The sequence below is a fragment of the Solanum verrucosum genome, unplaced genomic scaffold, assembly GCF_900185275.1.
Source record: "Solanum verrucosum unplaced genomic scaffold, falcon-dt-bn FXZP01000229.1, whole genome shotgun sequence".
In the NCBI taxonomy this organism is placed as follows: domain Eukaryota; kingdom Viridiplantae; phylum Streptophyta; class Magnoliopsida; order Solanales; family Solanaceae; genus Solanum; species Solanum verrucosum.
In genome coordinates this window covers 1,405,218-1,417,815 of record NW_026020011.1, presented here as the reverse complement: position 1 = coordinate 1,417,815, position 12,598 = coordinate 1,405,218, and the positions used below count along the sequence as shown (strand labels likewise).

At 30.2% G+C, this 12,598-nt stretch overlaps 1 protein-coding gene across 1 annotated transcript; it reads left to right on the top strand.

Moving 5' to 3' along the window:
* Window positions 1–9,003: 9,003 nt before the first annotated feature.
* Window positions 9,004–10,237, top strand: LOC125820228 (uncharacterized). The gene is made up of 3 exons (XM_049499657.1): window positions 9,004–9,210; window positions 9,910–10,034; window positions 10,145–10,237. Exons 1-3 carry the CDS (start codon window positions 9,004–9,006, stop codon window positions 10,209–10,211), a joined length of 399 nt encoding a protein of 132 aa, XP_049355614.1. The 3' UTR covers window positions 10,212–10,237.
* Window positions 10,238–12,598: the final 2,361 nt, after the last annotated feature.

The window sequence follows — 12,598 nt, the reverse complement described above, 5'->3', positions numbered from 1 at the left end:
CGGATTTTTATTTTCATGGGCTAAATTTGACACCAGTATGTTCCAACTAGATCACATAAACTATCTTGTTACTATGTCAACTAACATTTCTGAAAATTTACAGCTACACTTGCTGTTTCGGGCTGTGCCAGTGAGTCAAGAACAGTCCTTTCGGTTTAAACATTATTGATTCTTCAATGATACAACTGAACTGCAGTCGATTCTATGTATCTTTTGTATACAAGTAGTATGTTCCTTCATGAAACTAGCTTGCTTTGCTACATTATTAGCATATATCTATTGGACGAGTTATATTTTCATGAGCTAAATTTGACACCTCAAAGTTAACTGGCGAGAGGAACCAACTCCAAGTATAGCCTTATGTCCCTCCATGGAAGTATCTTGATTCTTGACTTACATATCTGTAATGGCTAAAGAAAATTACATAATGCTATGGAGTATGGACCAAATTTTTTCGCACCATGTCTCTGTAGCATGGTTCGCGCCATAAGACAGAAATGCTGCAAAACGGGAGCACATTGATTTGATATAAACACCCGATGCAGGTAAGTTTGTTACAATATGACAATGTGTGTCTGTAGCATGGTTCGCGCCATAAGATAGAAATGCTGCAAACAGAAGCACATTAGTTTGATATAAACACCCAGTGCAGGTAAGTTTGTTACAATATGCTGAAAATGGACTAAGAAATGCAAGGATATGCTCCATCTGTCTGGATCTTCACTTCTGAGGCCACTCTATTTTCAGGACTCTCAAGCCCCCACTCCTCACCCCATTAGTAATATTATCCACTTTGAGCTTAGGCCTACACGGCTTTAAAACACATCACTAGTAGATAAAATCTGCTTACTTATATAGGAAACTTTCGCAAATAGCCACTATAATAAACTTAATTATGCTCCATAACTATAGTTTGCATATTTACAGACTGTAGCTACAGTTTAAGTTGCATCATTTGTATAATTCGTGGGTGGGTTTGTATAGTTCAACTATTTTTGTATAAACTCGAAATAACAAATTTATACCACCACAAACATCTGAACTTTATACAATTATACAAAATTATATTATAAAAAAGATACAAATTTTGAATTATACAAACGTGCGAATTATACAAAACTAATAAGGTGAGCCTCATAATTATAGCTAAAAATAGGTTGCGAATTGTAATTAAGGCAAACTATAGCTATGATAAGTAATTAATTGGTATATATTTATTTATCCGCTCTACTTATATATGCCCAACATCTCTTATGTTTTGCGTGGGAGCTGGGGTGTCACACCCTCCATCTCTATTTTTATTTAAATTTAGTACTCCTATTATGATGTTACTATAATAAAAATAATAATAATCAATCATCATAAAGCCAAATAACAAGTGAGTTACATTTCCAAGACTGCAACAGGAGAATTTAAATATTAAGAGCATCTTTTACTAAGGGAAACACACATATGTCTTCCATATAATAATTCATTGCTCTTCTTCTAAGGCAGAAAAATCATGACTTTGAAAACAACCAAAATGGAAGCACAGAGTTTTAGCTGGATGAATAAACTAACATAGAATCTTTCTCTGGATTTTAGTAGTATTAATTATCTCTAAATGAATTGCAACAAAATAAAATCATTTTTTAATGATGTTTCAAGATATATATCGAGTTAAAAAAACAATATAGTAGATCACTTGACCAGGCTTCAAAGTTTATAAAATATTTTTCACGTGCTAGCTCACATGACCACTCTGAAACTATAATAACTAATCTTGAATCTAAGAGTCCCAAATATTGAAACGTGTAATTATCTCATCTAAAAACTTAAGCCTTATTAGTATAATATATCTTCAACACGGCCCTCACGTGCGTGCTTAAGTCTGAGCCAAACACATGAAAATTCATTTTGATAATGAGTGGAGGTGAAACTCGATCCCAACTGAACCTCTGTCTGCTATGATACCATATTATAAAACGTATAACCATCTCATCTAAAAAGGTTATGCTTTATTTAGTATCTTCAACGCAGTCAAAGGAGCAAGCATCACATGATCCCACAAACATTGGATCTACCACTTCATTTTAATTAATATCAAACATTACATATAAATCTCATCACCAAATCTTGATCAACTATTACACTTGTATTGAACTTACTTACTATGAAGTGCCATTCAACATTCCTAGTAACTTTTGTACTAGCCTTCATGTTGATTCAACTACATTCAGGGCTTAATGCTGCTACAGAAGCAGCTCGATTCGTTTTCTCATCATCAGAAACTTTGCCTTCTTCAACATCGCAAATGTTCAAAGTTCATGAACATGGAAGAATTAGTGAGAAGCAACCACTTAAGAAAGTTAAATCAAGTTTTAGAAGAATACCACGAAGCAGATCCAATCCTACGCAAAACAAGTAGTCATTTGAAACCTCAGATGTTAGTAAGATGATTTTCTAATGTATCGCGCGTTGATAGGATGACTGAAAGAAGGATCATAGAGCAGAAAAGAGTGTCTTCAAGGCATTTCTTTTGTTCAATATTTAATGTAGCTTAGCTTGCTGCTAGTAGATGTTAGTTTCTTCTTAGGACTGTCCACTTAGCATCCAATTTTGTTCATTTGTAGCAACACTCATAGTTTTCTTAGTAATTTTCACTGTTGTAAACTTTTTTATATCAATGTGCATTTATGTCTCACCTGTTTTTTTTTTTTTCGTTGAGATTGTGACTATGCATATGTATCTTAACTTGCTACTTTGTTGTCTCTCTTCTTACAATACTTTCCTTTTGAGCTGAGGGTCTATCAGAAACAATTTCTTTATCTCAAAAGGTCGGGGTAAGGTATGAGTACATAGACCTGGCCACGTGTGACATTACACTGGGTATGTAGTTGTTGTATTCTAATCACTATGCATCTGTATCTTGCTATTTTGTTGTCTCTTTTCTTACAATCGATACTTTCATTTTGATCAGTTGAGAGTCTATCAGAAACAACCTCTCTACCTTAAAAGGTAGGGGTAAGGGTCTGAGTATATTCTACCCTTTCCAGACCTGACCACGTGTGAGATTACACTGACTATGCATCTAATTTTCTGCTCCTCTCAAATTAAACTATGTTGGTTAAGCTATTAACTACAAGATGCACAAAATATAGAAATATTACATGAGCTAATTAAGGAGATCCCAAACAGAGAAAATTTGAATTTCAAATTGTTTGTACTTTTGTTGCTTCTAATTGATGGTTTTTGTAATCTCCAAGTTCAATTATTACCTTAGTAGGCATTTGGCCATGCGATACCATATCATGATATGAAATCGTGAGATGGTTAGTATCAAAAGAAAGTATAGATACGTTTTTCTTCACCATTTTATGACTTGAAGTTCGAAAAAAAAAACTTAGATTTGCACAACGAGAGATATTACATGCCAAAAGATTTGTGAAAAATATGATGAATATGTTCCTATATTATCTCCGTGTATAGGAAGCTTGCGAGCCTAATTAGTTATATATATTACCAGAAAGAAATTTCTGATATCGTTCCAACGATATATTATTTGTAAAATATTTGGTATGCTTAAATTAAAGTTCAACTTTTGAACAAGACATAAAAGTACATCGATGTTAATTTAGTTACAAATATTTTGCGACGATTCGATCTACATATTGTGTTTGTGTTTATATGTTGGATCGTTCGTGATTTTATGAGTTGATTTGTCATTCCTGCACAGCTTATGATCCCAACAATGTCATCGTTCATCAAGTACTAATCTAAATATATTCATAATTATATATTATCTATAAATTTGAAATTATAAAAGCAGACCTGAAACCACGTGACAACTTGCATTCAGTATCCATTAATAATTTTACATGCTTCTCCTATTATATTCATCCCTTCAAAAAGCATCTCCTTTGTTTTAATTATTTCCCTTCTTGGTGGTCCAAACACTTATTAATTAAAAAATCTCGTTTTGGTACACATGACCAGGAATCAACAAGACAATATCATTAACAAACGAGGATGCTCGGATGAATGTGTGAATATACGTACTATGATAGATATGATTAGGAATGATGTTATATGGGGTAAGGTGAGAGTGACCTCTGTGGTGAACAACATGAAGGAAATGAAAATGAGATGGTTCGGGCAATTGAAGAAGAGTGTGTGGATGCACCAGTAAAAAAAGTGTGAAAGGTTTGTGGTAGCAAAAATTAATTAGGAGAGGTAAAGGTAGGCCCAAAAAAAACTTGAAAGAGATGATTAGACATGCACGACACGACATAACTTCAATTGTCTAAGATCATGAACCTAGATAAGAGAGTTTGAAGGCCGAAAATTAAAGTAGAAGACTAGAAAATATATAGCTGAGTGTAATCACACTTTATGTGGGAGAGGTAGGGCTAGCCACCTCCTCTCCTTATTAATACTATTATATTCAGTAGTCACATAATATCTCTTTTATGGTGTCCTATCTATCGAGAGTTCAATTCAATATCATAAACTTTTTTGTTTTTGTGTGGGAGAGCTATTAACAAAATTACTATTTGTTGCTTTAATATTTGTTTTGTATATTTTGTTATTTTGCTGTCATATTTTTTTTTTTAATTTTTCTTTAGGAATATTTATTTTGAGTTGATGGTCTATCAAAGGTAGTCTATTTGCCCCACAAAGATAAGGATTTGATTTGCGTACATCCTACCCTCTTCAAATCTCACTAGCTTAATTATGGGATGATGCAATATCAGATACACAAAAAAACAAAAGAATATAAAATAAAGATAAAAGATGGAAGAATGATAAGAATTGAGCACAATGGTTGTATGAATCAATACCCCCAACCACTATATTCTACAAAACACCAATTCTATAGAAAACAAAACACATTACTTGTAGGTAATAATAGTTATATCAAAAATCAAAACATAATAGTTATATCAAAATCAAAACCTCCTATTAAGAACACCAAACAAGCAATTACACTATAGAGACACCATCAAGAGGAATAATCCTCAAGCAAACAGTCTCATCAAACATTATCAAACAACAAAGGACTTAGCCTCAAACTTCCTCAAGAATATACTCAATTCATGAGAATTCAACATATCAAAATAATCTAAGTCTAAATGATCTATCCTGACTTATTTATAGTCTAACCTAGCTATTACATAAAAGGCCCATATGTCGCACATCAAAGAATTGCAAAAATAGCCTAAATTGGACTGCATGTGTAGTATGTGATGTAGTTTGCGTGAACACATCTCCCACTTGTGGTTGCATCCATTTCCACATCTCCAAAACAATGATCCTTGAAGTTATAGGTTGAATGTGGCTCGAGTTGTGGTCATAACCTCTCACTTGTTATCACATCAAGCTTAGAATCATCAACACCTTGAACCTTGAAATTATAGGCTAAATGTTGCTCGAGTTGCGGTCACAATCTCTCACTTGTTGTCACATCAAGCTTAGCATCTCACATCGCAAGTGAGTCCTTCTCCCTACTCCAAGTATTTCTTCAAGCGGAGTCTTGTACTTCCATAAATAGATTTTTGAGTTTCATGCATTCTTTCCAAACACTAATTTCCAAGTCTATAAAATAGTGACTCGATGAAAAGTCTACGAACTTCTTAATTAGCTCGGCTTCATATACAAGTTTTTGATAAAATTCAACTTGCATCAATATTGAATTTATCAATATTGTTGTTATTATAATGTCATTCCATTTTGCCTAGTACTATTATACAATAAACTGAAAAGGGTCAAAATTGCCCCTGAACTATGCGAAATAGATCATTTATACCCTCAATTGCATTTTGAGATAAAAAATACCCCCGTTGTTATCCCTAGAGACCACAAATACCCCTCAAAAGTTAACAACCCAAATTGTTAATGACATGGCAAGCCATGTGGGACTAATCTCTCCAGTTGCCAACTAGGATTTCCAACAATTAGAAATCCTTCAAAAATTAGAAATAAATCTTTTATTTTTAATTACATAAAAACTATTTATATTTTTAATTAAAAACCTTTTATTTTTAATTACGTAAATATTTACCACTCTTTATTAATATTTATATTTATTGCTGTTAAAAGTTATTTTTTCATCGTAGTTTAACTATTAACCATGTATATTTCCACTTGATAAATAACTAATATATAATATATCTAACTTGATAGGATGATTTTTTGTATAACATACCTGTATCATCTGTATGTATGAGGGAAAATTTATGGCTCAATAATATTAACTTTGTTCTTGTTTTTTTTGTTGGATTAATACAATTTTAGGAGATTTAGATTAAAAAAAAAGTTAGTGGTAATCCTAATTGGTAGCATAGGTGGAAGGATCAGTCACGCATGGCTTGCCATGTCATTAAAAATTTGGATTGTTAACTTTTGAGGGGTATTTGTGGTCTCTACATATAAGAGTGAGAGTATTTTTGAGCTCAAAATATAACAAAGGGTATAAGTGATCTATTTCACATAGTTCAAAGACAATTTTAACCCTTTTCCGTACAATAAATTAAAGTTAATAAGAGGAAATAAAGAAGACGTTTTGTATGATAGAATACAATAATATATAAGTCAATTTATTCTAGAATGACATTTTAACTACCTTAAGAAGTTGTTATATTACAAACATACGTGGTGCTAACGAGGTCCACTAAAATATACTAAGGAAAAGACAAGTTATGTCTTCATACATAGTATTATTATAAGTTCATTTTTCTAGTTAACCAATGATCAGATAAAGAGATATAAAAGAATGATCAAATACTTTTTCAGCCAATAGGTTAGGTAGCTTCTTATTCATTCCAAGCAAATTAATCAAATACAATATAACAATATTAATTGACAAGATCTTAATTATCATTTATGACTCCTCACCACCATCAAAAGTTATTTCAATTTTATTGAATTTCATATATAATTTAGTTTTAATGACATGATTTATAATCATAAAAATTAAGATTAAAAATAGAAAGGAATGATAAGCTATATTATATTTGTAGTATATGAATCGTAATTATCAATTTTGGAGATTTATGAATTTTTTCAAAGCGGAAGCGAATCTGCAGCAATCACGATTCGTATCACTGATTGTCGAAAATTCTCACAAAGTGAATGAATTCCCTTTAGGGATGCAAAAAGTTTCATTAATAATCCTAACCGTCATTTAATATGAAAAGAAATATTTTCTTACACCATGGACTCGACCCAATAATTATTGCCAACAATAAATTATAATTCATATTTATATATATTCCTTTCGCTATTTATTTATTACTTATATAGAAGTTATCATTATCGATCTATTTTATGTTGATAGTCAACGCACTATAACCTCTTTTTCCGACATGAAACTCACTATGTTTCTTGAAGAAATATATATAGTTTATAGGTTTGACTATGGTATTATTTTATATTGTGTTGGTTTAATAAGTATAATATTTGGATAATTGTATTGTTTTCTGTTGTAACACTATGTCATGGATCTAAAATCTAAAGAATAAACTTATAATAATTTTTTTTTAAGAGATACGAGGGAAAATTATTATTAAAAAAATATAGGATAAAGAATAAAATAGAATTATTAAATAATAAATGAAGACAAAATAAGAAAAGAAAATATAACAACGTGATCACATCAAATCATTACATAAAATTAAACTTTTAATTGTTAAATAACATAATGAATTTAACAATATGATACAACAAAATTCAAAAAATAATAATCAAAACTAACATTGTATCAGAAAAGTTCAAACAATGTTATACAATAGATAACAACTAGGGGTGTACATGGCCGGGTTGATTCGGATTTTTCAAATATCAAACCAAATCATTTGTGTCAGATTTTTAAATTTATAAACCAAACCCAACCAATAAAACTCGGGTTTTTCAACCTAGGGTTTTTTCGGGTTTTTCGGGTTGTTTCTAGTTTTTCCAGTAAAGTATTCATACAAACATATAATTTACTTGTACTTCAAATATTTCTTTAGTCCTACCAAAATACAACTATCTAAGATGTTTCTTAAAAATATAACACAATATGATATGATTAATGACACTAAAATATCCAACAAAAATAATAATAATGAAATCGCGTAAAATAAATATTGCAAATTAACAAGTCATAATGAAAATGATCATAATTTAAAAGTACTAAATCATGCTAAAATTAAGTTTAATAAGTATTAGTTACATGACTAAATATTAAAGAAAATTAAAATTAGATTATGTATTTTAATTGTCTAAACTAATGTAAAACTAAAGAATAAATATTCAATATTATTGTCATTCTTAGAGTTGAATTGATTTTCTTTTTGTATTAGTATTAATTTGATTTTGATTTAAGCTTTATTATAATTACCAACATCTGTGGACTATAATCTTTATTGGCCCATTCATAATTCTAAGTTTCAAACTTGAAATAATATATTAAAAGATAAAAACTATAGAAAGGTATAAGAAATATTTAAAAATTATATCAAAGTAAATATTTTTATGTATAAAATAAAATTTTAAAATTATATGTATAAATTCGGGTTGGTTTGGTCTCGGGTTGGTTTTTTTTAGTTAAAACCAAACCAACCCAAATATAGTCAGGTTTTTTTTTTCAAAACCAAACCAAGTCAAACCAAACCACTAGTCAGGTTTTTTTCCGGGTTGACTCGGTTTGCGATTTGGTTAGGTTTTCGATTCAGTTTTGTACACCCCTAGTAACAACTAACAACCATCCAAACAACTGAACAAGTATTACACCCTTCATTTCAATTTATTTGTCTTACTTTTCTTTTTAGTCCATTTCCAAAAAAATAAAAAATTCTTTCATCTTTTGTAACAACTGTCATTTACTTGTACTGATACATATCAAGTTATAATATATATTATCTTGATTAATAAAAAATAAATTAAAACAATACTATATAATATAAAGTCCCTCAACAACAATACTGCATAGCAGAAACAAACATTCCTATCCTCTCTCTTTTTTTTCTCTCCTCATTAAGATCAATGGCTGTGGTAAACTCTCTTTCAACACCTTTTCTAATTACAAAATCATCTTTTACTACAAGAACAATAAGGCTGCCTGTCCACAGACAAGTGGTATTTGCAAGTATTCATGACAATATTTCAAACAACATCTCATCATCATCAACAACAACAATAACATCAATCAATCCATGTCAAATCAAATTAGCTTCGAAAAATGGGCTTAAGGTATGTCATTTTTTTTAAATAATAGTGATGGTGGAATTCGATTCCTAAGACTTTTGTCTGCTTTGATATTATGTCAAATTATATTAAGCCTAGAGTCTATTTTGGTATGTATCAGAATATGACTTATCTCAACTATTATGAAATGATGTTAAACCTTCATATTAAATTGTCCATACATCATATGTCCAGTTTTGGGCGTGAAATAGAAATGAATAGTTTCTTTATATGAATTTGAGCAATTCTTCGTTCATGAGCTAAGTTTTGAATTGAGTTAGACGCATTTGGTAGAGTATTTCATGATTATCTTTGTTTATTTATCCTTCTTTCTGCTTAGAACGTATTGATTCGATCTAATAAGTAGGAGGACTAATCATCCAATCAATAGATTATGTTTTCAAAATTTTGAAATAATGTTTGGAGATTATTTTAAGTAGGTGATTGTTTATCAAACTTATACGTTATTTCAATTTCAAACTTAAAAATATGAAATTTAAAGTTTAAAAAAAGATAATTTAGAAGTTTTCACTCAAAAAAACCTCAATTGTGTTTTCATGTTCAAACACAAAACTTTGAATTTCAAATAGCCTTTATCAATTCAATTTCACTTATTAGTACTATTTTTTTTTCAAATATCAATCAATTCATGTAGAAACGTCTACTGATTTTTCGTAATATATTTATTATATGAATATATTATAGGTATTTGAAGATAAGTCAACGGGTGTAGTTTGTTATAGAGATGAATATGGAGAAATCACATGTGAAGGATATGATGAAGGCCCTCGTTTTTACCACCAACCCCCAAAGTCTCCTTCAAAATCAAGGTATATATATGTAACATTATTATTGTAATAATTAGAACATATAATATTATTAATACAACCATATGATTAATTTATTTTTGATACTTACTATAACATGTTACAATATTCAGAGATGAAGAGATTGTAGAGCTCCTCCAAAGAAATTGGCTTCATATAGCTGATGATGCTGTGGAATGAACACATTTTTGTGCATTCTTAACGGGCTTATAATCGACTCGATTATAAATGGTTCAAGTTCAAGCTAATTCGATATTATTATATGAATATTATGTATTCATTTTGTTCTATTCAGACTCATGATAGCCGTCGTTGTAAATAAGGGATGATATTAACTTGCCTTTTATTTTCTTACCCCTTTTTTTTTCATATTTTTTTAATTTTGGGCTCTCACCGACTTTTGATATAAAATTCAAACTTGAAATTTCTCATTTAAAAATTAAATTATTAGAATAGACATATTTTAATTTATTTAATTATATCAACAATACGCTCACGTATGTGTGGACCAGATTCTTTTTATGAACCTAACACGTGAAAGTTTTTTGATAATAGGTGTGGTGAGGCGAAACTCAAAACTTTCTTTAAGTTGTGTGAGTGTGTGACTAACTTAAGTTTAAGTTATTAAAAGAATAATTAACCCAATTAGCAGCCCATTATTGAGATAAACTCAAAATACACTACTAACAAAACGTAAAACTCCAACGGAATCCGTAGATTTTTTGATAATTTTTTTTTAAAAAAATGACAGGCATCCATTGGTTATTTTTCGCGTATTAATTATAAAAAAATTAAAATTTTCTTAAGAAAACCCGACTGAGTTTTTCACTTTGTTTCTCTTTTTTTTTTAGTTGCAAAAATCGAGGGACAGTATCGCTATTTTAAATGCAAAATTGCATGCATTTGAGGAATATAAATTAAAAACTACGATAGTATTTCAAAAAATAGCATTTGTAGACCAATGGAAAGTGCTTACTACTGTAAGAATTGTACCAAAAACAACGAAAAGTATTTGAAAAATATCATTTGTCGACTTAGCAAGGGGTGAAGGAACCTCTCAAGAGATTGGAGGAAAAAAAAAATTGAGTTTGTATTATCAGATATATATACCAAATAGATTATGGTTGGATGTAATCTCTCAACTTTTAACCCAATGTTTTTGGTTTGAGCTTGAGAAAAGAGGAACACTTTGGTCGAGATTGTTTTAAGGAAGGTGATTTGCTAATCGAATCAAAATAAATCCTCACCCTAAAAAGAAATTGATAAACAATTTGATCGGGGGCACTTTCCCTATAAGGAAGTTTTAAATAAATTAGGAATTTAAAGTTCCTCCTCCCCCTATAAAGAATGTGAATTATTGATCGAACCCAAATAAATTGCCTCCCTTAAAGAGAATGGAGAACCATTCTTGTTGGAAGTGCTTTCCGTTGTAAGGATGTTTTGAAGTAAACTAATAATCAAGAGAATCTTTTCCTTGCATAAGAAACGTAATTGGCTGATCGAATTAAAATAATTCGTTTTCCTAAAATAGAATCACTACTAAAAAACGGGTACGGGGTGACAAATTTAATTAATATTGGGTGACGAATTAGTGACGGAAAAACGGTCGCTAGAGTTTTATATTTTTATAAAATTTCTATTATATACTAACGAAAAAATCCGTCATTAAAATTTATTCTAAATAAATACATTTATTTGAAAGTGACGGACGTTATAATCCGTCATTAAATTGGTTACAATATTTTTTAAAATCATATATTCTAGGGCATAAAATTATTTCAAAGAAACTTTCACTCTCTCACTCCAGAGCCTCTCTTTCCATCTCCAATAGCTTTCATCTCTTTCCATCTCCATCTCAAAAGGTAAGCTCCGAAACTCTTATCTCCATTTCAATTTCATTTAGCTCTCCATCTATCTCTCAATTCTTTCCATTTTATTTAGCTCGAAATGAGGGATTTTAACAGTTTGGGGGTTTTGAAAATAGGGATTTTAACAGTTTGGGTGTTTTGAAAATAGGATATTTTAACTCTCAACTCTTTCAATTTTCATTAGCTCGAAGTAAGTTTGGGCTTTTCTCAAAATAGGGTTTTTAGCAATTTGAGTGTTCTGAAAATAAGGGTTTTTTAGAAGTAAAGTTTTTTGAAAATAGGGGCTAGGGTTCACACAAGAATTTGGGGTTAGGGTTCAAGCATTTTACTTTGATTTATTTTCTTTTCTTTTGTGAAGTATATTACACACTGATTTGTTTTTGCTTTACACATCAACTAATTTCATTGTTTGTGACTACTGACTACCGACTCTTTCTCTCATGTAAAAGGTATATCTCTTTTTCTCACCTGCACAATAGCTTTTTTTCCAGAAAAATGTGTTGGTATAATTTTTCTATTTATACTTTTGTTTGGTTCATTTTTTGGTAATAAATAATGTTAGTGTAATATTGAATCTAGTGCTTGCTTCTGGTTGATTTTGGTATTTCAATTTAGGATCTTTTGAACTTGTCTGATATATAACTTCTTTTTGATTTTGCGATTGATATTCTAATGTGGTTCTTTATGTTTTTCTCACTT